Genomic DNA, 26,423 nt, shown 5'->3' with positions numbered 1-26,423 from the left:
ATTTTCAAATGGAGGAAAAAAAAAGTCCTCCTTTCTGTCCAATACCACATGAAAGTGGTTGGATTTGGCATCTCATTTGTCCAACTTGCATACTCGTTTTAAACACTTTGTTATGAGAGTAGCATATGTGTGTGGCCCTTTAATGTCTGGCAGCAAGTGAGTGACGTCAGTGAGTGTGCGGGTGGGCAAGCAAGTGAGAAAGCGGTCGCTGAGGGCGGGGGAGAAATACATTGGCATCAAACTCCGTAGCTTGCTAGCTTGTGCACGCTAGCTTTCTGAGACTCTTATTTTGTTAGCACAGGCAGGATGAAACAGGTCTTTTATGGTGAAGACAGGAACTGTGCAGTCGGTCTTTAGAGTTTTGACAGTAGGTACGGAGTCTCTAGAAATAAAATGTGTTTCTCTGCGTCCGCCCTGTTAGTGATTTTTTTCTTAAATATGAGCTCGCAGCAGCCAGCGTCATCTCACAAGATCCTCGGGTGCCGAGAATGTCAAACAACTGACGAAAGTGAAGTCTTGGTATGATTGATGATTGCTCATTTTTATGTCTATTTGTTAATGCCTGGCTTGAGATCGACTGACACACCCTCCGAGATCGACCAGTCTAGGGCTAGACTGTTACTTAAATGTTCATTGCGCACTAATATTTCATTTATGCATTCACGCCTGTCCTGGTTGTCTGTTGAACAAAAGATGCAGTGTAGCCTCCTTATGTTCTTTAGAACTATCATTTTTGATCAATCACCAGATTACTTTTACAAACAGTTTTTAATGTCAACTAACACACATACTTATAACACTAGGAATGCCAGCAATGGCTATTTGGCACTTCCTGCTCCCAGGACCAATCTCCTCAAACATACAATCATGTATAGATGTATGTCATTCTGGAATATATTGCCATCACACATTAAGCTCTCACAAAGTAAATTGTCATTCAAGACAGCTTTGAAGATACACCTATTCCAGCTGCCCACGTGACGTGATTTTTTAATACTGGTTTTAACTAACTTTTTTATCTCATGTTGTATTTTTCCATTGTATAATGTTTGGTAATGCATGTATTCTTTGTATTTTAATTTTGTATGCTCTTATATGGACCCCAGGAAGACTAGCAGTCGCCTTGGCGTCAGCTAATGGGAATCCATTCAATAAACAATAAACAATAAGTGTTTCTTGTAACCTTAACCTTAAACAGAATAATATTTTCAACAAAAACAAATATCGTATTGATGTTCTACTCATTTTATACCACACACACTTAAAAGTAGACACTAGATGGCAGTTAAAGCACATACTCAAGGCTGATTCTTAAATTGCTGTATTGTTTTGAACGGCAAGAAATCTGCGTTCAAAAGACTCCGGCTTATTAGTGATTCCTAGAGCTCAAAAAAAGTCTGCGGGCTATAGAGCGTTTTCCGTTCGGGCTCCAGTACTCTGGAATGCCCTCCCGGTAACAGTTCGAGATGCTACCTCAGTAGAAGCATTTAAGTCTCATCTTAAAACTCATCTGTATACTCTAGCCTTTAAATAGACCTCCTTTTTAGACCAGTTGATCTGCCGCTTCTTTTCTTTCTCCTATGTCCCCCCCTCCCTTGTGGAGGGGGTCCGGTCCGATGACCATGGATGAAGTACTGACTGTCCAGAGTCGAGACCCAGGATGGACCGCTCGTCGGGACCCAGGATGGACCGCTCGCCTGTATCGGTTGGGGACATCTCTACGCTGCTGATCCGCTTGAGATGGTTTCCTGTGGACGGGACTCTCACTGCTGTCTTGGAGCCACTATGGATTGAACTTTCACAGTATCATGTTAGACCCGCTCGACATCCATTGCTTTCGGTCCCCTAGAGGGGGGGGGGTTGCCCACATCTGAGGTCCTCTCCAAGGTTTCTCATAGTCAGCATTGTCACTGGCGTCCCACTGAATGTGAATTCTCCCTGCCCACTGGGTGTGAGTTTTCCTTGCCCTTTTGTGGGTTCTTCCGAGGATGTTGTAGTCGTAATGATTTGTGCAGTCCTTTGAGACATTTGTGATTTGGGGCTATATAAATAAACATTGATTGATTGATTTAGTGAATTATAACTAATGATAGTAATAATTAGAATTACAGAGACCACCAAAGGTTTAATTTTGTCCACTGTCTGCTCTCTCGTCCACATTCTCTGTGTATGTATTGAGGCTGGGAAAGTGTTTGTGCATCTTAAACATACATTTTTGTTCCAACACAAGTTAAGAGCACTTGTGAAATATTGACAACAATCTATTGTTGTCATTTTTGTAGGTAATCAACAAGAGATTACTATCACACGCCAACATATCTCTCATACAAATGTTGCCTTTTTTGCAAGGCCAGCATTGCAAATAAAAATATGCTCTTAATTGTCTTAACCTGGATAAATAAATGCAAACTAGAAAGTGAGGACGCCGGTGACATTAAATGGTTATGCACTACTTTATTACCCTGATGTCTGAGCATTGCAGTCAATAAAGATCCCTTTGAGGAGGGCCAGTGGCGTATCTTATAGTGGTAGCCTGGACGCCGACCTGCTATGTGCTCTGTCTGGGATTTGTGGGGTCAGCCCCGGCAGATTAAAATAATCCTTATGCTCCCAATCAGCCCCCTTTGAAGTGTGTACGTGTGTGTTTGTAGTGTGTTTACCTGTAGCAGTTGTTGTCAAATTTGTTGTAGCTAGCAAAGGCGATGAGCACCCCGAAGCCTGCGCCCAGGGAGTAAAATATCTGGGTGGCTGCATCGATCCACACCTATCGGACAAATATAACACAAGCTTTTAATTACTAGACAAATGAAGTGGAACTATTAAAGTCAATATGCGGTCATACAATTCAGAATTGGGTTAAAGTATTTGGTAAAAAAATACCTGACAAACTAAAGTCACACAAAAGCTTCCAAGGATTCCAAGTTTGCTTTGTTATTTGGCTTTGTGTGTAATGATAACCACATAACCGAACATGAAGCTAATTGCGACCAGGCAGTCGACTTAAGTCGCTGTCCAACTTGGCTGATATGACAGATATATATATTTTTGAAAGCACACGCCTTAATCTTTCTGTCATGTTTTACAATTTTTTCTTTAAGCTCGGAGGACTGCTAATGTTGAAATGTTACTTTGCCTATTAATGACAGGACAGCTTGACCCAGGAACAGATTATATTTGTCTCTGTTATTTACTGCCGGGCTTGGACATGGAAACACATCGCATTGCGGGTCTTACTGGACTGATGCAAGTTATTTACATGAGCGAATGGAAGACTGTGTGCTTCAGGTTTTATTGTTTTTTTCTTTAACAAGTTCAAAATGTGGCGCAAACGTGCGGCATCATTAACTGCCAGAGTCGTGTTCATGCTCGCGTTCGGAAAAAAAAAAGGATTTGGAGAGATAGCGAGGAGCCCGTAAAGCAGCTGTGAGACGATCAAACATGACTTTTAACACCATCACCTTGTACATCAGGGGTCGGGAACCTTTTTGGCTGAGAGAGCCATGAAAGCCAAATATTTTCAAATGTATTTCCGTGAGAGCCATATCATATTTTTTAACATTGAATACAACTAAATGCTTGCATTTTTTAAGTAAGTCCGACATTTTTAGAGTGTAAAAAGTCTTTAATTCGTTTCAATAAATTTTTATTTCTTGAACACATGCGGTAGAAAACAGATGGATGGATTAAAATGCATGAAAATGGTTTATATTTTGAACGTTATTTTTAACATCGTGATTACCAGCGGATTCATTACTTATCGTGTAAAGCAATGTCAGCTAGGATTTATCTGAGAACCAGATGCAGTCATCAAAAGAACCGCAACTGGCTCTAGAGCCATGGGTTCCCTACTCCTGTTGTACATATTGGTGTATCGGCACGTTTGAATCAAAGCATGTTTTGTTCTGTTTCAAAAGTAGCATTTAGTTGGATGTTAGCATTAGCCAAGCCAGCTGCGGGAGAGAAACAACCAATTATATTTTGGTTAAAAAAAGCATGTTATCTGTATACGTTTAGACTTGTGTAAGAACAACAATTAATGAGTATTATTTTCGAAAAGGTAGCATAGTGATCGGAGAAACCCTCTTATGAAACAAATCCGGAAGACCTGACGCATCTTGGACACATGAGGGGTGAAAGCCGTAGAAAATGCATTTGAAGAAAGGACGACGTGCTTTTAAGAGAATTTGCATTGTAATATCTTCACCTGTATTAAAACTGACTCCGTAGACTAAATACAAACAAGTATTGCAGTACATTTACTTGATTAAAATCTCATATGTAATATGAGTCAATTCCACCATTTTTTAAATTATTTTTTTCTAGGTAGCGAGCCATTGAAATAGGGTACATTTTGTCTCGGTACGATCCCCCGTTTTTTATTTTGCAATAACCCTTTTAGTCCAGTTTGTTGTCCAACAAGTATGTCTACTGAGACCTATAATGCATTGAGGCCTTTCAGGCCCTGTAGGCATATTTGATTGTAAATTAAAATCAAACAATGTGCATCGAGTCTCTATTTTTTCTGAACACATCTGCTAACAAAGATTCTTGAATGCACGATGGGCCGATTGATATTGTGGTAGAAAATATGTAAATTCTGTTTTTCCTTTCAAAATCTGTTATCGTCATCATGAACTGGTCGGTACGGAAAATTATTCATTCCCAGGGGCTGCAATTAACTTGGATCCCGAGACCACATTTGACAAATACAATAAGTATTGCCGACAAAGGGAACTCAAAACACAACATTTTGAAAGCCATTGTCACATTAAATACTGGCAATAAATATTAAATGATTGTACTTTTCATCAATTTGGTTTGCATGCTCTCTGTTTCTTAACCTCCAGATTGTTGAGCCTCTTGAAGTCGATGTGGAGATAAGCTCGGATGCCGTCCATGGACCCCGGCAGGGTGATTCCTCGGATCAGCAGCACAAAAAGGACCACGTAGGGCATGGTGGCCGTGATGTAGACAACCTGAGGGGAAAATCCTGCTTTGAAACACAAATACTGATGATGCACACCATGAGAGCCACCGGAAAACTAAGAGCAAAATCGTTCCGGTATTCTTATCAGTGGCAGAGCAGGACGGGGTAAAATTTGCCTCTATAAAACAAGTTGCTTCTATATTGAATCTATTATCATACATATCTGATTTATGACACCTAAGGACTTTCAAAATTTGCGAATAAATAAATATGATCAATAGTATCAATCTCACGGCGATTCCTTAGGCATCCGGAAAGTTAATGAGGAAGCCAGTCACGTCATCATGTGACACAGTGCAAGGACCCACAGAGCCCTTCCCCATCAACAACCATGCTAATTGAGCACACTGTGTGAGAGCCAACAACGATTACTTTTGGAAAAATTATAATCCAGGACCATATTTTTTTGAGCCCGAACACAAAGAAGATGAGCGATACCTTTCCGAAGCTGAGTGCTAAACGGATGCAGCTTTATTGGATCACTGTAGCATTGCTATTTATAAATGGTTGATTTATATAGGCTAGGTTTGTACCTGACAAGTTTCGGCTACCTTGCTTCTGATGCCTTCATCAGAGGTATCACCATCCATATAACACGTCACAGACAACATCACGCTAACATCACGTGACATATCTGATGAAAGCTGCAGAAGCAAGGTAGCCGAAACTTGTCAGGTACAAAACTTTACCTGACTAGCCTACATAAATCAACCATTTATAAATACATGTCAGTAGGCTAAATTAACCTCTTCAATCAACATATCAGCATTGATAGGTGCTAAACATACAAACTAACCATAAAAAACATAATAAAAGAAGCACTTACTGTAATATTTCCACTCTCACCGGGCCGCTCACATATTCCCGTTTAGATGAAGATTCAATCACAATCCTCACAAAGGCTTAGAAAAAAAGTTGCTGCAACAAGCGACTTTTGTGTCTATTCCGCCATCACGGGGACATGAAAATCGACCAGCCTGTCACACTTCGGCCACATTTGTCTACTGGCAGGTGAGAGATGCATGATTTATAATCTAGAATGTACTTTTAGCAAGTTTGAGATGAAGCAGAAGCAGACGTCAGATTAGTGAGAAAGAACTGCGTCTTATTAGTGATTCCTAGAGCCCAAAAATAGTCTGCGGGCTATAGAGTGTTTTCTATTCGGGATCCAGTACTCTGGAATGCCCTCCCGGTACGAGTTAGAGATGCTACCTCAGTAGAAGCATTTAAGTCTCATCTTAAAACTAATTTGTATACTCTAGCCTTTAAATAGACCCCCTTTTGTAGACCAGTTGATCTGCCGTTTCTTTTATTTTCTGCACTGCCCCCCTCTCCCTTGTGGAAGGGGGAGGGGGGGCACATGTCCAGTGGCCATGGATGAAGTGCTGCCTGACCTGTGGCTCGCCTGTGCATCGGTTGGGACATCTCTGCGTTGCTGACCTATTTCCGCTCGGGATGGTCTCCTGCCTGCCCCACTATGGACTTGACTCTCACTCTTATGTTAGATCCACTATGGACTAGACTTTCACAATATTATGCTAGATCCACTCGACGTCGATTGCACTGGTTGCCCTAGAGGGGGGGTGGGTCACCCACATCTATGGTCCTCTCCAAGTTTTCTCATTATCTTCCCACTTGGTTGAGTTTTTCCTTGCCCTGATGTGGGATCTGAACCGAGGATGTCGTTGTGGCTTGTGCAGCCCTTTGAGACACTTGTGATTTAGGGCTATATAAATAAACATTGATTGATTGATTGATTTATTGATTGATAGCGTGTCAACAATAGCAGCGTATGCTAGCATTAGCTCACTTGCTACCAATGCGTTGCAAAAATAGGCCGTCTGCGTTGGCGCTTATAATGACAACATCACTCATATGTGGTTAAATTCCATGTCACAACATGTAGCACTTTTCGGATGTTTTTAGAGAATATACTGTAATGGGCACAACAGAGGACCCACGATCTGTTGACTACATTGTTAGCTATTTATTTATGATTTTGAATCCATAAAAAAGCCAAGCATATGTGTTCTTGTCTATAAAGATTGTGAATGATAAACACCACATCTTTTTCAAATTGTTGCGTACTTCCAGTGTGACAGATCTGATAACATCGCCCGAGTGTGTGGGAGCGTTCCCAATGTGATGTCAATCTACGGAAATTGCCGAAGACATATGGAGAGGAATATCCAACTTGGCCGACTGAATGGCAACAAAGGCAGTGTGACAGGTGGTTTGTTACCTTTCCAGAGGACTTGACGCCCTTCCACAAGCTGAAGTAGAGGATAAAGACCACCACCACCAAGCACAACGTCAGCTCCCAGCGAGGGAGGCCCAGGTCCCCAATCCCTCTGCTCTCATGCAGGTGCAGGACACCCCGTCTGTATGGAAACATGCAAACTATTAGGAGGAAAAAAAACTGACATTTTACACTGTGGGACTTTCCAAACAGGCCAGGAATACAGACAATAAAGACTTTCAAAGTTTGCGAATAAATAGATACGATCAATAGTATCAACCTCACGCAGATTCCCGAGCATACTTGCCAACCCTCTCGATTTTCTCGGAAGACTTATGATTTTCAGTGCCCTTACAGAAAAAATCTCCCGAGGCAACCATTATCCCGAATTTCTGCCGATTTCCACCTGGACAACAATATTGGGGGCGTGCCTTAGAGGCACTGCCTTTAGCGTCCTCTACAATCTGTCATCACATCCACTTTAACTCTATACAAAACAGCGTGCCGGCCCAGTCACACAATATGTGCGGCTTTTAAACACACATAAGTGGATGCAAGGCATATTTGATCAACAGCCATACAGGTCACACTGAGGGTGACCGTATAAAACACTTTAACACTGTTACAAGTATGCGCCACACTGTGAACCCACCCCAAACAAGAATGACAAACACATTTTGGGAGAACATCCGCACCGTTACACAACACAAACACAACAGAACAAATACCCAGAACCCCTTGAAGCATTAACTCTTCCGGGACGCTACAATATACATCCAACCCCCACCCCCCTCAACCTTCCCCTCAGGCTAGCCCCCAACACACACCCCTTTCCGCGCCATCTTAAAAATTAAAAGGAAGCCAGTCACGTGATCGTGTGACGTAGCGCAAAGAGCCACAGAGCCCTTCCCCATCAACAACAATGCTAATCAAGCGCACTATGTAAGAGCCAACGACGATTACTTTTGGAAAAATTATAATCCAGGACCTTATATTTATGAGCCCGAACACAAAGAAGATGAGCAATACATTTTTACAAGCTAAGAGCTAAACGGATGCAGCTTTATCGTAACACTATAGCACCATCAGCGTTGCTCGGTGCTAAACATACAAAATAACCATAACAAACCAAAATAAAACCAACTCTTACTGTTATATTTACACTCTCACTGGGATGCTGACCGATGGGACGCTTTCCGTTTAGATCAGGGGTGTCAAACTCAAATACAGAGTGGGCCAAAATTTTAAACGGAAGTAAGCCGCGGGCCAAGGTTGAACAAATTAACCTTTTAATAGGGACCCAAACAAGTTTTGCATTAAATATTGAACAAGCAAGGCTTATATAACTTTATTGACATGCAAAATCCAGTTTCAAATAATAATAATAATAATTAAAAGAATATAAATGGCATAGCAAATAAAATTTAAATAAAAATGTTATGTCTTTTTTTAAAATTTGCAATCTTCTGAGGTAAATGTAAATTTTTTTCCACAGGCTAATAATACATTTGAAAATAAAATAACAATAATGAATGAACCAAACATTCAAGCCTTGAAGTAGCAAGAGAAAATGCATGAATAAAACGTTAATTATTGGTCATTTCGCTGGAAGTTTACCGGAAGAGTTAGTGCTGCAAGGGTTTCTGGGTATTTGTTCTGTTGTGTTACGGTGCGGATGTTCACCCGAAATGTGTTTGTCATTCTTGTTTGGTGTGGGTTCACAGTGTGGCGCATATTTGTAACAGTACTAAAGTTGTTTATACGGCCACCCTCAGTGTGACCTGTATGGCTGTTGACCAAGTATGCCTTGCATTCACTTGTGTGTGTGTGTGTGTGTGTGTGTGTGTGTGTGTGTGTGTGTGTGTGTGTGTGTGTGTGTGTGTGTGTGTGTGTGTAAAAGCCACAAATATTATGTGACACGCTGTTAGTATGGAGGAAAAGCGGACGTGACGACAGGTTGTAGAGAACGCTAAAGGCAGTGCCTTAAATATAGTTGTCCAGGTGGAAATCGGTAAAAATTTGGGAGAATGGTTGCCCGGGGATATTTTCGGGAGGGGCACTGAACTTCGGAAGTCTACCGGGAAAATTAGGAGGGTTGGCAAGTATGAGTATTAGAGGTGAATGCGGTGTTACAGCGGCACCGACGCTGTATAACACCGGCGGGCCAGCTCTAATGCTAAATTGATATTGCCTCAAGGGCCAAATTAAATTACACGGTGGGCCAGATTTGGCCAGCGGGCCAGAGTTTGACACCCATGGTTTAGATGAAGATTCGATCACAATCCTCACAAAGAGCTAAAAAAAAGTTGCCCCAACGAGCGTCTTTTGTGTCTATTTGGCCATCGGCCCTAGTGTGTGAATGTGAGTGTGAATGTTGTCTGTCTATCTGTGTTGGCCCTGCGATGAGGTGGCGACTTGTCCAGGGTGTACCCTGCCTTTCGCCCGATTGTAGCTGAGATAGGCGCCAGCGCCCCCCGTGACCCCGAAAGGGAATAAGCGGTAGAAAATGGATGGATGGATGGATGGATGGGGACGTCAAAGTCAACCAGTCTGTCACACTACGGCCACATTTATCTACTAGCAGGTGAGATATGCATGATTTATAATCCACAATTGAACTTTTAGCAAGTTTGAGACGACGCAGAAGCAGCCGTCATCTTAGTGTGTCAACAATAGCAGCGACTTCCAAAACAAAGTGTCATCGGTGCAAGGAGCGAGACACGCGGAACAACTTGTGTGCACCGACCAAAATTATTCATCATCACCGTCATTGTGGTGAAAAATTCCTAAACAAAGACTGGAGATTTGTTTTGTAACATAGCAGCTGCCTCGTCTCCGTCCTGGCCGCTCGGTACAACACCGACTGAATGTCATCGGAAGGATTCTTGGGTAATCGAGGCTTAATCATCAACTGCAAGGTGTTAGAACGGGAACCATTTGACCCTGGAACAGATTGTTTCCATTATTTTCAACGGTGAAAATGGAGTCGGGATACAAACAACCAGCATCCCAAAACGGAGCAAAAATTCCCACAGGACGTTCCCTTCCTGTAATTAGCCTACTATATCACACGACTATGTTTGCACATAAGGAATAGTCGTCACTATTAAGAGGTGTATGGATAATATATAGCTCAGTCAAGATCTACAAAGCTGTTAATAATTTACAACAAATCCAGACAGGCTCTTCCACATGAGGCCATTAAACACAGAACAAATAAGTCCACGCTGAATAGTTGTTTTTTTAAAAAGATGCCTTTTCTTTAACTATTGCGACATTTCCAGCAGAAATTATTATTGCAGATAGATGGTGATGAAATTTAGTTGGACAGACACGCTGCAAATAGCCAGACCCTCACTTAATCATGGGTGGGATTTAATATAAGGGGGTTTATTTGAAAGCAATGTGCAATTTATGCCTTTTTTACACAAGTGTTTACTGTCAGATCAATGTAAAATAAGTCATGTGCCGAAATAATTGGTTCCAGCTGTGCAAGATTTTCTATTGCTTGTCGCTTCGTCAAAGGCTTTATCGCGGCGGGGCTGGAGTGTTGGACTTTTAGGAGCAGGTTGAAGTTCTAATGGTCATTTAGAAATGGAAGCTGAAATGTTTGATCCCTCCCTACCTCAAACATCTTTATTCAAAATCAAAATTGTTTGAAAGTCATGAAACGGTTGTACTCGTATAGCACTTTTCTACCTTTAAGGTACTCAAAGCACTTTGACATTATTCTAATGGTCATTTAGAAATGAAAGCTGATGTTTGATCCCCCCTTACCTCAAGCATCTTTATTCAAAATCAACAGTTTTCTTGCCGAAAATTGTTTGAAAGTCATGAAAATGATAAATGGGTTGTAGTCGTATAGCACTTTTCTACCTTTAAGGTACTCAAAGCGCTTTGACACTATTCTAATGGTCATTTAGAAATGGAAGCTGATGTTTGATCCCTCCCTACCTCAAGCACATTTATTCAAAATCAACAGTTTTCTTGCCGGAAATTGTTTGAAAGTCATGAAAATGATAAATGGGTTGTACTCGTATAGCACTTTTCTACCTTTAAAGTACTCAAAGCGCTTTGACATTATTCTAATGGTCATTTAGAAATGGAAGCTGATGTTTGATCCCTCCCTACCTCAAGCATCTTTATTCAAAATCAACAGTTTTCTTGCCGAAAATTGTTTGAAAGTCATGAAAATGATAAATGGGTTGTACTCGTATAGCACTTTTCTACCTTTAAAGTACTCAAAGCGCTTTGACATTATTCTAATGGTCATTTAGAAATGGAAGCTGATGTTTGATCCCTCCCTACCTCAGGCATCTTTATTCAAAATCAACAGTTTTCTTGCCGAAAATTGTTTGAAAGTGATGAAAATGATAAATGGGTTGTACTCGTATAGCACTTTTCTACCTTTAAAGTACTCAAAGTGCTTTGACACTATTCTAATGGTCATTTAGAAATGGAAGCTGATGTTTGATCCCTCCCTACCTCAAGCATCTTTATTCAAAATCAACAGTTTTCTTGCCGAAAATTGTTTGAAAGTCATGAAAATGATAAATGGGTTGTAGTCGTATAACACTTTTCTACCTTTAAGGTACTCAAAGCGCTTTGACACTATTCTAATGGTCATTTAGAAATGGAAGCTGATGTTTGATCCCTCCCTACCTCAAGCATCTTTATTCAAAATCAACAGTTTTCTTGCCGAAAATTGTTTGAAAGTCATGAAAATGATAAATGGGTTGTACTCGTATAACACTTTTCTACCTTTAAGGTACTCAAAGCGCTTTGACACTATTCTAATGGTCATTTAGAAATGGAAGCTGATGTTTGATCCCTCCCTACCTCAAGCATCTTTATTCAAAATCAACAGTTTTCTTGCCGAAAATTGTTTGAAAGTCATGAAAATGATAAATGGGTTGTAGTCGTATAGCACTTTTCCAGCTTTAAAGTACTCAAAGCGCTTTGACACTATTCTAATGGTCATTTAGAAATGGAAGCTGATGTTTGATCCCTCCTTGCCTCAAGCATCTTTATTCAAAATCAACAGTTTTCTTGCCGAAAATTGTTTGAAAGTCATGAAAATGATAAATGGGTTGTAGTCGTATAGCACTTTTCTACCTTTAAGGTACTCAAAGCGCTTTGACACTATTCTAATGGTCATTTAGAAATGGAAGCTGATGTTTGATCCCTCCCTACCTCAAGCATCTTTATTCAAAATCAACAGTTTTCTTGCCGAAAATTGTTTGAAAGTCATGAAAATGATAAATGGGTTGTACTCGTGTAAAAGGGTCGATTACGTCTTGTAAATAATGTATTTTCTAATGTTTTATTATTGTTATAATTACACAAAATATGTAAGTTAGATGTAAATACCTGAATATTGTTTGATGTTTTGTCAATGTGGAACCATTGTCTCGTTGTCCCTCCTACTGCAATAATTACTGTGACACCTGTCTTTTTATATGCGTTGGACATGCCCTCCAACTTCCCTTTTTGTCTACGATAACGGGAGAGGTAGGTGTGTCCATGCGACGACAGAAAATATTTTGTCTTGTTAAGAACTTTAATTCATTTCTTGTTCATTATCATATTTGTGTAGGGGCTCGACGATGGCACAAAGTATTTGATGACAATTGTATTCTGTGTTATCAGGTATGTTTTTATTTTACTGTATATGTAACTATGCCCTCCCTTTTTGTCTACGATAACGGGAGAGGGGCTCGACGATGGCACAAAGTATTTGATGACAATTGTATTCTGTGTTATCAGTAAAGTGCAGTGGAGAAACCCATGGTGTCGGTCGTCTTACATAAACAACACACAACGCAGAGGAAAAGACCACCGGTTACACTCGTATAGCACTTTTCTACCTTTAAAGTACTCAAAGCGCTTTGACACTATTCTAAAGGTCATTTAGAAATGGAAGCTGATGTTTGATCCCTCCCTACCTCAAGCACATTTATTCAAAATCAACAGTTTTCTTGCCGGAAATTGTTCGAAAGTCATGAAAATGATAAATGGGTTGTAGTCGTATAGCACTTTTCTACCTTTAAGGTACTCAAAGCGCTTTGACACTATTCTAATGGTCATTTAGAAATGGAAGCTGATGTTTGATCCCTCCCTACCTCAAGCATATTTATTCAAAATCAACAGTTTTCTTGCCGAAAATTGTTTGAAAGTCATGAAAATGATAAATGGGTTGTACTCGTATAGCACTTTTCTACCTTTAAAGTACTCAAAGCGCTTTGACACTATTCTAATGGTCATTTAGAAATGGAAGCTGATGTTTGATCCCTCCCTACCTCAGGCATCTTTATTCAAAATCAACAGTTTTCTTGCTGAAAATTGTTCAAAAGTCATGAAAATGATAAATGGGTTGTACTCGTATAGCACTTTTCTACCTTTAAGGTACTCAAAGCGCTTTGACACTATTTTAATGGTCATTTAGAAATGGACGCTGATATGTTTGATCCCTCCCTACCTCAAGCATATTTATTCAAAATCAACAGTTTTCTTGCCGAAAATTGTTTGAAAGTCATGAAAATGATAAATGGGTTGTACTCGTATAGCACTTTTCTACCTTTAAAGTACTCAAAGCGTTTTGACACTATTCTAATGGTCATTTAGAAATGGAAGCTGATGTTTGATCCCTCCCTACCTCAAGCATATTTATTCAAAATCAACAGTTTTCTTGCCGAAAATTGTTTGAAAGTGATGAAAATTATAAATGGGTTGTAGTCGTATAGCACTTTTCTACCTTTAAGGTACTCAAAGCGCTTTGACACTATTCTAATGGTCATTTAGAAATGGAAGCTGATGTTTGATCCCTCCCTACCTCAGGCATCTTTATTCAAAATCAACAGTTTTCTTGCTGAAAATTGTTCGAAAGTCATGAAAATGATAAATGGGTTGTACTCGTATAGCACTTTTCTACCTTTAAGGTACTCAAAGCGCTTTGACACTATTCTAATGGTCATTTAGAAATGGAAGCTGATGTTTGATCCCTCCCTACCTCAAGCATCTTTATTCAAAATCAACAGTTTTCTTGCCGAAAATTGTTCAAAAGTCATGAAAATGATAAATGTGTTGTACTCGTATAGAACTTTTCTACTTTTAAGGTACTCAAAGTGCTTTGACACTATTCTAATGGTCATTTAGAAATGGAAGCTGATGTTTGATCCCTCCCTACCTCAAGCATCTTTATTCAAAATCAACAGTTTTCTTGCCGAAAATTGTTTGAAAGTCATGAAAATGATAAATGGGTTGTACTCGTGTAAAAGGGTCGATTACGTCTTGTAAATAATGTATTTTCTAATGTTTTATTATTGTTATAATTACACAAAATATGTAAGTTAGATGTAAATACCTGAATATTGTTTGATGTTTTGTCAATGTGGAACCATTGTCTCGTTGTCCCTCCTACTGCAATAATTACTGTGACACCTGTCTTTTTATATGCGTTGGACATGCCTTCCAACTTCCCTTTTTGTCTACGATAACGGGAGAGGTAGGTGTGTCCATGCGACGACAGAAAATATTTTGTCTTGTTAAGAACTTTAATTCATTTCTTGTTCATTATCATATTTGTGTAGGGGCTCGACGATGGCACAAAGTATTTGATGACAATTGTATTCTGTGTTATCAGGTATGTTTTTATTTTACTGTATATGTAACTATGCCCTCCCTTTTTGTCTACGATAACGGGAGAGGGGCTCGACGATGGCACAAAGTATTTGATGACAATTGTATTCTGTGTTATCAGTAAAGTGCAGTGGAGAAACCCATGGTGTCGGTCGTCTTACATAAACAACACACAACGCAGAGGAAAAGACCACCGGTTACACTCGTATAGCACTTTTCTACCTTTAAAGTACTCAAAGCGCTTTGACACTATTCTAAAGGTCATTTAGAAATGGAAGCTGATGTTTGATCCCTCCCTACCTCAAGCACATTTATTCAAAATCAACAGTTTTCTTGCCGGAAATTGTTCGAAAGTCATGAAAATGATAAATGGGTTGTAGTCGTATAGCACTTTTCTACCTTTAAGGTACTCAAAGCGCTTTGACACTATTCTAATGGTCATTTAGAAATGGAAGCTGATGTTTGATCCCTCCCTACCTCAAGCATATTTATTCAAAATCAACAGTTTTCTTGCCGAAAATTGTTTGAAAGTCATGAAAATGATAAATGGGTTGTACTCGTATAGCACTTTTCTACCTTTAAAGTACTCAAAGCGCTTTGACACTATTCTAATGGTCATTTAGAAATGGAAGCTGATGTTTGATCCCTCCCTACCTCAGGCATCTTTATTCAAAATCAACAGTTTTCTTGCTGAAAATTGTTCAAAAGTCATGAAAATGATAAATGGGTTGTACTCGTATAGCACTTTTCTACCTTTAAGGTACTCAAAGCGCTTTGACACTATTTTAATGGTCATTTAGAAATGGACGCTGATATGTTTGATCCCTCCCTACCTCAAGCATATTTATTCAAAATCAACAGTTTTCTTGCCGAAAATTGTTTGAAAGTCATGAAAATGATAAATGGGTTGTACTCGTATAGCACTTTTCTACCTTTAAAGTACTCAAAGCGTTTTGACACTATTCTAATGGTCATTTAGAAATGGAAGCTGATGTTTGATCCCTCCCTACCTCAAGCATATTTATTCAAAATCAACAGTTTTCTTGCCGAAAATTGTTTGAAAGTGATGAAAATTATAAATGGGTTGTAGTCGTATAGCACTTTTCTACCTTTAAGGTACTCAAAGCGCTTTGACACTATTCTAATGGTCATTTAGAAATGGAAGCTGATGTTTGATCCCTCCCTACCTCAGGCATCTTTATTCAAAATCAACAGTTTTCTTGCTGAAAATTGTTCGAAAGTCATGAAAATGATAAATGGGTTGTACTCGTATAGCACTTTTCTACCTTTAAGGTACTCAAAGCGCTTTGACACTATTCTAATGGTCATTTAGAAATGGAAGCTGATGTTTGATCCCTCCCTACCTCAAGCATCTTTATTCAAAATCAACAGTTTTCTTGCCGAAAATTGTTCAAAAGTCATGAAAATGATAAATGTGTTGTACTCGTATAGAACTTTTCTACTTTTAAGGTACTCAAAGTGCTTTGACACTATTCTAATGGTCATTTAGAAATGGAAGCTGATGTTTGATCCCTCCCTACCTCAAGCATCTTTATTCAAAATCAACAGTTTTCTTGCCGAAAATTGTTTGAAAGTCATGAAAATGATAAATGGGTTGTACTCGTGTAAAAGGGTCGATTACGTCTTGTAAATAATGTATTTTCTAATGTTTTATTATTGTTATAATTACACAAAATATGTAAGTTAGATGTAAATACCTGAATATTGTTTGATGTTTTGTCAATGTGGAACCATTGTCTCGTTGTCCCTCCTACTGCAATAATTACTGTGACACCTGTCTTTTTATATGCGTTGGACATGCCTTCCAACTTCCCTTTTTGTCTACGATAACGGGAGAGGTAGGTGTGTCCATGCGACGACAGAAAATATTTTGTCTTGTTAAGAACTTTAATTCATTTCTTGTTCATTATCATATTTGTGTAGGGGCTCGACGATGGCACAAAGTATTTGATGACAATTGTATTCTGTGTTATCAGGTATGTTTTTATTTTACTGTATATGTAACTATGCCCTCCCTTTTTGTCTACGATAACGGGAGAGGGGCGCGACGATGGCACAAAGTATTTGATGACAATTGTATTCTGTGTTATCAGTAAAGTGCAGTGGAGAAACCCATGGTGTCGGTCGTCTTACATAAACAACACACAACGCAGAGGAAAAGACCACCGGTTACACTCGTATAGCACTTTTCTACCTTTAAAGTACTCAAAGTGCTTTGACACTATTCTAATGGTCATTTAGAAATGGAAGCTGATGTTTGATCCCTCCCTACCTCAAGCACATTTATTCAAAATCAACAGTTTTCTTGCCGAAAATTGTTTGAAAGTCATGAAAATGATAAATGGGTTGTACTCGTATAGCACTTTTCTACCTTTAAGGTACTCAAAGCGCTTTGACACTATTCTAATGGTCATTTAGAAATGGAAGCTGATGTTTGATCCCTCCCTACCTCAAGCATCTTTATTCAAAATCAACAGTTTTCTTGCCGAAAATTGTTTGAAAGTCATGAAAATGATAAATGGGTTGTACTCGTATAGCACTTTTCTACCTTTAAGGTACTCAAAGCGCTTTGACACTATTCTAATGGTCATTTAGAAATGGAAGCTGATGTTTGATCCCTCCCTACCTCAAGCATCTTTATTCAAAATCAACAGTTTTCTTGCCGAAAATTGTTTGAAAGTCATGAAAATGATAAATGGGTTGTACTCGTATAGCACTTTTCTACCTTTAAAGTACTCAAAGCGCTTTGACACTATTCTAATGGTCATTTAGAAATGGAAGCTGATGTTTGATCCCTCCCTACCTCAAGCATATTTATTCAAAATCAACAGTTTTCTTGCCGAAAATTGTTTGAAAGTGATGAAAATTATAAATGGGTTGTAGTCGTAAAGCACTTTTCTACCTTTAAAGTACTCAAAGCGCTTTGACAGTATTCTAATGGTCATTTAGAAATGGAAGCTGATGTTTGATCCCTCCCTACTTCAAGCATATTTATTCAAAATCAACAGTTTTTTTGCCAAAAATTGTTTGAAAGTAATTAATATAATAAATGGGTTGTACTCCATCCATCCCATCCATTTTCTACCACTTATTCTCTTTCGGGGTCGTGGGGGCGCTGGCGCCTATCTCAGCTACAATCGGGCGGAAGGCGGGGTACACCCCGGACAAGTCTCCACCTCATCGCAGGGCCAACACAGATAGACAGACAACATTCAAACTCACATTCACACACTAGGGCCAATTTAGTGTTGCCAATCAACCTATCCCCAGGTGCATGTCTTTGGAAGTGGGAGGAAGCCGGAGTACCCGGAGGGAACCCACGCATTCACGGGGAGAACATGCAAACTCCACACAGAAAGATCCCGAGCCTGGATTTGAACCCAGGACTGCAGGACCTTCGTATTGTGAGGCAGACGCACTAACCCCTCTTCCACCGTGAAGCCCGGGTTGTACTCGGATAGCACTTTTCTACCTTTAAAGTACTCAAAGCGCTTTGATACTATTTCCACATTCACACACCGATGGCGGGAGCAGCCATCCAAGGCGCTAACCATGACCCGTCAGGAGCAAGGGTGAAGTGTCTTGCTCAAGGACACAACGAACGTGACTCGGATGGTTGAAGGTGGGGATTGAACCAGGAACCCTCAGGTTTCTAGCACGGCCACTCTTCCACCCGCGTTACGCCGTCCCCAGTATAAGCCATTTATTTATGAAAATCTACCCACTAGTGTTGTCCCGATACCAATATTTTGGTACCGGAACCAAAATGTATTTCGATACTTTTTGGTACTTTTCGGTACTTTTCTAAATAAAGGGGACCACAAAAATTTCGTTATTGGCTTTATTTTAACAAAAAATATTATGGTACAATAAACATATGTTTCTTATTGCAAGTTTGTCCTTAAATAAAATAGTGAACATACAAGACAACTCGTCTTTTAGTAGTAAGTAAACAAACAAAGGCTCCTAAGTTAGATGCTGACATATGCAGTAACATATTGTGTCATTTATCACTCAATTTTTTTATCAACATTATTAAGGACAAGTGGTAGAAAATAGATTATTAATCTACTTGTTCATTTACTGTAAATATCTGGTTATTTTCTCTTGTTAAATGTCCTATCTACACTACTGTTAAAATGTAAAAATCACTTATTTTTCTGTTGTTTGGATGCTTTACATTTTTTTAGATGATACCACAAAATTAGGTATCAGTCCGATACCAAGTAGTTACAGGATCATACATTGGTCATATTCAAAGTACTCATGTGTCCAGGGACATATTTCCTGAGTTTATAAACATTCATCCATCCAATTTCTACCGCTTGTCCCTTTTTACTGGTCGTGGGGGGTGCTGGAGTCTATCTCAGCTGCATTCGGGCGGAAGGCGGGGTACACCTTGGACAAGTGCCACCTCATCGCAGGGCCAACACAGATAGACAGACAACATTGACACTCATATTCACACACTAGGGTGAATTTAGTGTTGCCAATCAACCTATCCCCAGGTGCATGTCTTTGGAGGTAGGAGGAAGCCGGAGTACCCGGAATGAACCCACGCAGTCACGGGGAGAACATGCAAACTCCACACAGAAAGATCCCGAGCCCGGGATTGAACTCAGGACTACTCAGCACCTTCGTATTGTGAGGCACATGCTCAAATATAAATAAATAAAAAACGAAAATAGATTTTGTGATGCTAAAAAATATCGACGTAAACATAGTAGTATTGACCAGATACGCTACTGTACTTGGTACCATTACAGTGGATGTTAAGTGTAGATCCACCAATTGCGTTTGTTTACATTATGACGCGGGTGAGCTACGGAGTGTAGTGAAGCATGTTTAGTTATTCCTCGTCCTGCAGGGATGATACTTGTAAGAAACTTATTTTATTCGTCATGGTGACGAGGATTAGTGATTTAGAAGTAGCTAAAACACTGCCGACGGCGGGTGGACTTTAGCCGCTAACTGGCTAGCCATGCCTTAAAACACCTCTTCCCGAGGGCGTTTCAGTGTTATAACTTCACTTTTATCGTTAGTTTTTAAGCCAAAATGTGTCCGTTCTCCCTTTTCTATCTACGAACTGTGTCGGCTTGTAAGTACTCTGTAATTGTACGCTGACGAACATGCTCCTCTGCTCGTAAACCAGCAATGTCATGATGTGACGACGACGGGGGGACCGGTACTCTTTAAAGGCGGTGTAGTACTCAAATGATTCATTAGTATCTCGGTACCATACCAATACCGATATACCGTGGAACCCTAGTAACCACCCATGTGGATTGGTTTAGGTAGTTATTTTTTTTTTGTACGACCAACTTTCAAGGAATATTTTTCACACAGGCTCTCCCTACATATTATACTGTGTAACTGAGTGTCCAAAACAAACAAAAAAATACTGTTCTTGAGTATGACTGCAAAATAAGCCACCATGGGGCCAAACAAGTTGTGAAAAGTAAGATTGAATTAAACATCTTAAAGAAAAAGTATAAAGCTCTTCCGTCCGTGCATTTCACAGTGTTTTGTCCCTGTAAAACTATGATGATAATTGATAGAATGTGTTTTGTGTGCGTATTTCTTGATGTCTGAAACACATTTATGGGATTTATTGGTTGTCCCGAAAAAACTTTTCCCACTCCTGATACAACATGAATTGTATTATCATCTTCGTCTTTTAGCAAAGGTAAAACCGTTTTTATCTTTTAACCTTTTTGAACAAGTCGTGCATGCTTTTATTTCAAGTCGCCTTGACTACTGCAATGCACTTTATGTTTTGCTGGCATTAGCCAAAAAGCTCTCTCCCGGTTGCAGTTAGTCCAGAACGCGGCAGCACGACTTTTAACAGGGGCCAGGAAACGCTAGCATATAACCCCAATTCTTCAGAGTTTGCACTGGCTCCCTGTTCATTTTAGACATGATCCCACAGTGGAGTGTTTTAAGTCTCGTCTTAAGACTCACTTTTATTCTTTGGCTTTTAACACTTTGTGAGTTGTGTGGTCCTCTAGGTTATTTAAAATGTTGCTTTCTATTTATTGTATTAATTGGTTTTACCCTTTAAAATCGATTTCAATCATATTTATTTTTATATTGTTTTATTTATTGGTTTTATGTTGTGTGAATGTGAGTGTGAATGTTGTCTGTCTATAAGTGTTGGCCCAGCGATGAGGTGGCGACTTGTCCAGGGTGTACCCCGCCTTCCGCCCGATTGTAGCGGAGATAGGCGCCAGCGCCCCCCGCGACCCCAAAAAAAGGGAATAAGCGGTAGAAAATTAATGAATGAATTGGTTTTATGTTTTATTCAGTCATTAAGGATAATATTTGAATATTGTTTTTAATATTGTGCAGAACTTTGGAAACATTTATATTGTTTAAATGTGCTATACAAATAAAGTGGATTGGATTGGATTGAATATCGATATTTCAGCATGGACTACTGGCCAAAATTGATAGCGATCCGATACATACTTTTTACTTATTTTGTAGTGTGGAATGTTAGGCTCCGTTCACACTGCAGAATAAGATTTACAAATATGAGTTCGGCAAATCTGATCGTTTACGTAAAAAAAAAAAAAATACAATGTCTAATGTGAAAACCATCTGACCCACATGGAGACATGACGCCGCACGTGCTGTAGTGTTTAAAGTTAAAAACGTTAAAGTACCGAAAATTGTCACACACACACTAGGTGTGGTGAAATTAACCTCTGCATTTGACCCATCACCTTTGATCAACCCCTTGGAGATGAGGGGAGCAATGAGCAGCAGCGGTGGCCACGCCTGGGAATAATTTTTGGTGATTTAACCCCCAATTCCAACCCTTGATGCTAAGTGCCAAGCAGGGAGGTAATGGGTCCCATTTTTATAGTCTTTGGTATGACTCAGCCGGGGTTTGAACTCACGACCTAGCAATCTCAAGGCGGACACTCTAACCACAAACCCACTGAGCAGGAGTTCACAAGGTTCCAATTCTAGTGGCAAAGTAAAGGGATTTTGTGCAATCAAGGTCCACTCAATTATTGCGCGTAGAAGATTAGGAAGGAGAAGGGCAAGCCTTTTGGCTCTCGCAGTTTGTGGAACATTTGCTTTGATGTCTGCTCTGAAGAGCCTTTGGGCGAGCAGTCGGAGACAGGAGTGACGGAACGTAGAAGTAAGTTCCTAAAACATACTATTTTTGCACAGTTTCCACTCGTTTTTTAACACATTTTTGGTACCTTTGAAGACTTACTGGTCGAAGGAACGCGAACCAAGCATCCACACTGCAGTCGCATCGGATCCATATCTGATTTACATCCACATACGAAAGAAGCCTGAGTCAGTTTTAAAAAATTTGAAATCGTACTGTTCACATTGACATGAAGATATCCGACACAGGTGACGTGTGGGCAAAAAAAAAAATCAGAATTGACCTGCAGTGTGAACAAGGCCCTGGAGAAGGCTTGATCAAGGGATCCAGATCAGCGAGTTGATCTGTAATGGACTTTATCAAATTTAGTTTTTTTCTTAGACTTCTGAGTCTCATTTGCCAGTATACATTCATTTCAATTTTTCCTATATCGGTTGCCGTAGTCATTACTATTAAATTGAATGTACCAGTCTTGTATATTAGTGAGACCTACAAAGTGTTTATACTGTAAACACTGCACTTATTACACATCAGCTTTTTGAATGCAACACACATCTTACTTGTAGTTTCAAATGCCAAATTTGAAAGTGTTTGCTCAAACCAACAACTTTGTAAAATCGCTTTTGTATGTCTGGTGTACAGCATTTCCAATATAAATTAGCACTTGTGTGTTTGATTTAATGTTTTTTTTTTGGTTTATGTTGGAATGTCACAAATAAGTTATTTTGAATCTTATATAAGTTATATTGTGTATATATGTTTAACGTCCGTTGCTATAGTTATTAGCCATTGTGCTCAAACTTTACTTTTTTTATCTGTGCAAGGACAAAACTTCTTGTCTGAGGGGTGGCCTCAGCCGCAGATGTCATGTTTGATTTAGCCCGCTAACAGTCAAGGACTTCAAGGACCGCAACGCAGATAAGACGACAGCACGCAGACAAAGCAGAGACAAGACACAGCACATTCCGTCACGTATTGTGCGTACTGGACCTGCTTTGCATGATATATGTGACCACTCCTTTTAGAGGCGGCCTCAGGGATTTTGACTGAAGAACTTCTGAATAAAAAGAGGGATGCAGGAGCTGTACCTTAGAGGGGAGGGCGTGACTGTGACTAAGTGTGCAGCTCCATCGATCTCCTCATGAGCTAAATTGAACTCTGTCTCTGCATGATTCCTTGTTTCTTGTCTGTTTAATAGATGCTATCAGTGTTTGAACCATGGCATATTGACACTCCTATTTTACAATGTTTTGAAGTAAAGATTCTTTTTAAAAAAAGGCTCTCAAATTGGGACAACCTGTTATCTCTTTGCTAAGCTCGCAAGAAGAGACTTTAGTGTGACAGCCTGTGGTATTGCTGATATCGGATCGATATCTGATAACAATATCATCCTTAATTTTCGTTATTTATGTGGGAAAATGTTTCAATTTTCACACAATTCAGTCTTCGGCAGACCTTTTGAACAACCAAGAACAGAACAGCAATACATAGTGTTCTGCTTAAACTCATCCTCACTTGTTTTAATGCTGTGCTCAAGCTGCTTGTGAATTTAAAAAAACGCGGAGAAGAAAAAGGGATGTGACGTCATACGTAACCCAGCAATTGTTATTTTTTTAATTAAAAAAGAAGATATCCTGAAGACTTTGGAGAGAAAAAGCAGAAAGTCTTTCAAAGGCGGCCTGTTTTCAAGTTCTGACAATTGTGCTTGAAATAACAAATGATTGGTGCCATGAAAAACAATACACTTAGTGTAGAAGAACATTCAACCCCACAGACACTCGTGACTGACTGATAGAAAGACGCTCCACTAGGTTGTAAAGTTCTGAGGCAGGACTGTGTTTTACTTCAATGCACCTCTGTTCCCTCCTTGAGATCTCCTCGGTCTCTAGCATGTGACGAAGCGCTTCTGATAAACACTGGAAATTATTTTCAGACGTATAAATGTCCACTTAAGAGCCAGCATCCTTTGCGTTTGTCAGTTGGAAAACCGAAATGTCCACTGCAAAAGACGTTGGTTCCGAAGAAGATTTGTTTAAAATGCTGTGCTTTTCCTCTACTCTAACTGATCCCTGGTCTCAGTTTTATGCAACTCCTAAATATCGTGAACAATCGGCTACGAAAACTTTACAAGATTCCCACCCATCACGCCGGAATTGTCAATATTTATGAAATTCTTACTGACTGTGGTTGATACTGTGGCAATAAAAATAAATCAATTGAGCTCAGTGGCCTAGTGGTTAGAGCAGGGGTCGGGAACCTTTTTGGCTGAGAGAGCCAAAAAGCCAAATATTTCAAAAAGTATTTCCGTAAGAGCCATACAATATTTTTCTTAACACTGAACACAACTAAATGTGTGCATTTTTAAGTAAGACCAACATTTCTAGGGTACAAGAGGTCTCTTATTCTTTGTAATAACATTGTTATACTGAAGCTAACTGTGGAGGGGGCGTGGCCTGCGGGCCTGCAGCGAACTGGGGTGTGCCAGGACAGGCCTCGAAATCAGCAACAGGTGCGTAGATGGTCCACCTGGGGCTTGATATTTAATCGCAAGCGAAAACGAAAGACAAAAATACAATTGCTAGATAGCAACTGAGAGACTTATTGGAAAATAAAACAATATTGTAACCCTGAAACAGGCTCTCATTTCGGTGCTTGGTGGTCTGAAGAACCCCCAGAGAGGCAAGCCCCACACTAACCAATAATAAATAAATAACTTCTTACCATTACGCAACTTCTTGAACAGGTGCAGTAGAAAACGGATGGATGGAATAAAAATGCATGAGAATGTTTTATACTTTGAACGTTATTTTTAACACTGTGATTACAAGTGGAATCCTTCATTACTTATCATGTTAAGCAATGTCAGCTCAGATTGATCTGAGAGCCAGATGCAGTCATCAAAAGAGCCACATCTGGCTCGCGAGCCATAGGTTGCCTACCCCTGGGTTAGAGTGTCCACCCTGAGATCGGTAGGTTGTGATTTCAAACCCCTGCCAAGTCATACCAAAGACTATAAAAATGGGACCCATTACCTCTCTGCTTGGCACTCAACATCGAGGGTTGGAATTAAATCACCAAAAATTATTCCCTGCTCCACTCACCTCCCAGGGGGTGATCAAGGGTGATGGTTCAAATGCAGAGAATGATTTTGCCACACCTTGTGTGTGTTTGACAATCATTGGTACTTTAACTTTAACTGAACATTTGCTCTCAAAACACGTCTTTATTCTTGACTTGTCAACAATGAACCGCTTTACAGGAAGTGGTAATGACTCCTCTCAGGTATGCTGGGTGTAATACCCAGCTTCCACTGTCTGCCGTTGTGTTTTCGCCCCTTCCCTGGTCGCTAAACCCTGCTGTCCTATTTTCCACTCTCTGTCCCGCTGCTAAGTCTCAACCCAACCGGTCGAGACAGAGCCTGGGTTCTGTTCAAGGTTTATTCGCTAAGGAGAGTTTTCCTTGCCTCAGACGGCAAGTTGGGTTCAATTGGTTCTATTTAGTGTAGACCTGCTCCATATGTAAAGTGCCTTCATGCTACTATGTTGTAAATTGGAGCCATATACAGTGGAACCTCGATTCCCGAAACCGTCATTGTCCGAACTTTTTGATTAACCAATCACAGACCGAATGAAAGCATGCTTTTGTGTACGAACCTTGTCTCGGTGTACAAACGTTTCATCCACCCATTGTATGTCTACCAGCGGAGTTATTTTGCTACTTCTAGTGCATTTCAAGTGTTTTGTAGCATTTTCGCAACACGTTTTAGTTCTGTTAGCTCAGGGCTCAACAACCCACGGCTCTCGAGCTGCATGTGGCTCTTTAGTGCCTCCTTAGTGGGTCCATGGAGCATTTTTTTTTAAAAAAGCCTTGAAAATGTAAAAAGATGAGGGGAAAATTATATATTTGTTTTAGTATGTTTTTTGTTTGAGGACAAACATGACACAAACCTTACCAATTGTTAGAAAGCCCACTATTTATGTTTGTGTGTTCGCTTCACTGATGAGAGTATTGGGTCAACATCGTTTTGTCCTACTAATTTCGGCGGTTCTTCGACAGTTTGTTTACATGTAAAATCTTCCACTACTTATTTGTCTCATTTTGTCCACCAAATGTTTTATGCTGTGCGTGAATGCACGAAGGTGAACTTTGTTTATGTTATTGACTTTGGTCAGTGCATGTCTGCAAGCTAATCAGTGCTACCATGCTATTTAGGTTCACTGTATGTACATATTGCATCACGTTATGTCTCATTTATAGGTATATCTGAGCTCATCTGATGCCCTTTTATCCTCTGTATATACCCTATTTCCTTGAATTGCCGCCGGGGCACTAATTAATTTAAAACCTCTTCTCACTCCTGCTCTTACCAAAGACATGCGGTAAAAGTAAGCATGCGCTAATTATTTTAAAAC

General features: G+C 39.8%; 1 protein-coding gene across 1 annotated transcript in view; it reads right to left on the bottom strand.

Moving 5' to 3' along the window:
• Positions 1-26,423, bottom strand: part of slc6a2 (solute carrier family 6 member 2) — a 127,458-nt gene that overhangs the window by 56,462 nt on the left and 44,573 nt on the right. Inside the window, exons 5-7 of the mRNA XM_061877276.1 lie at positions 7,230-7,368; positions 4,842-4,976; positions 2,661-2,764 (exon numbers count right to left, since the gene is read on the bottom strand). Of these exons, the coding sequence (XP_061733260.1) occupies positions 2,661-2,764; positions 4,842-4,976; positions 7,230-7,368 (378 nt within the window). The remainder of the gene's footprint in view (positions 1-2,660; positions 2,765-4,841; positions 4,977-7,229; positions 7,369-26,423) is intronic.

The sequence above is a fragment of the Nerophis ophidion genome, linkage group LG02 (genome assembly GCF_033978795.1).
Source record: "Nerophis ophidion isolate RoL-2023_Sa linkage group LG02, RoL_Noph_v1.0, whole genome shotgun sequence".
NCBI lineage: Eukaryota > Metazoa > Chordata > Actinopteri > Syngnathiformes > Syngnathidae > Nerophis > Nerophis ophidion.
This window is presented reverse-complemented; position numbering and strand designations above follow the sequence as displayed.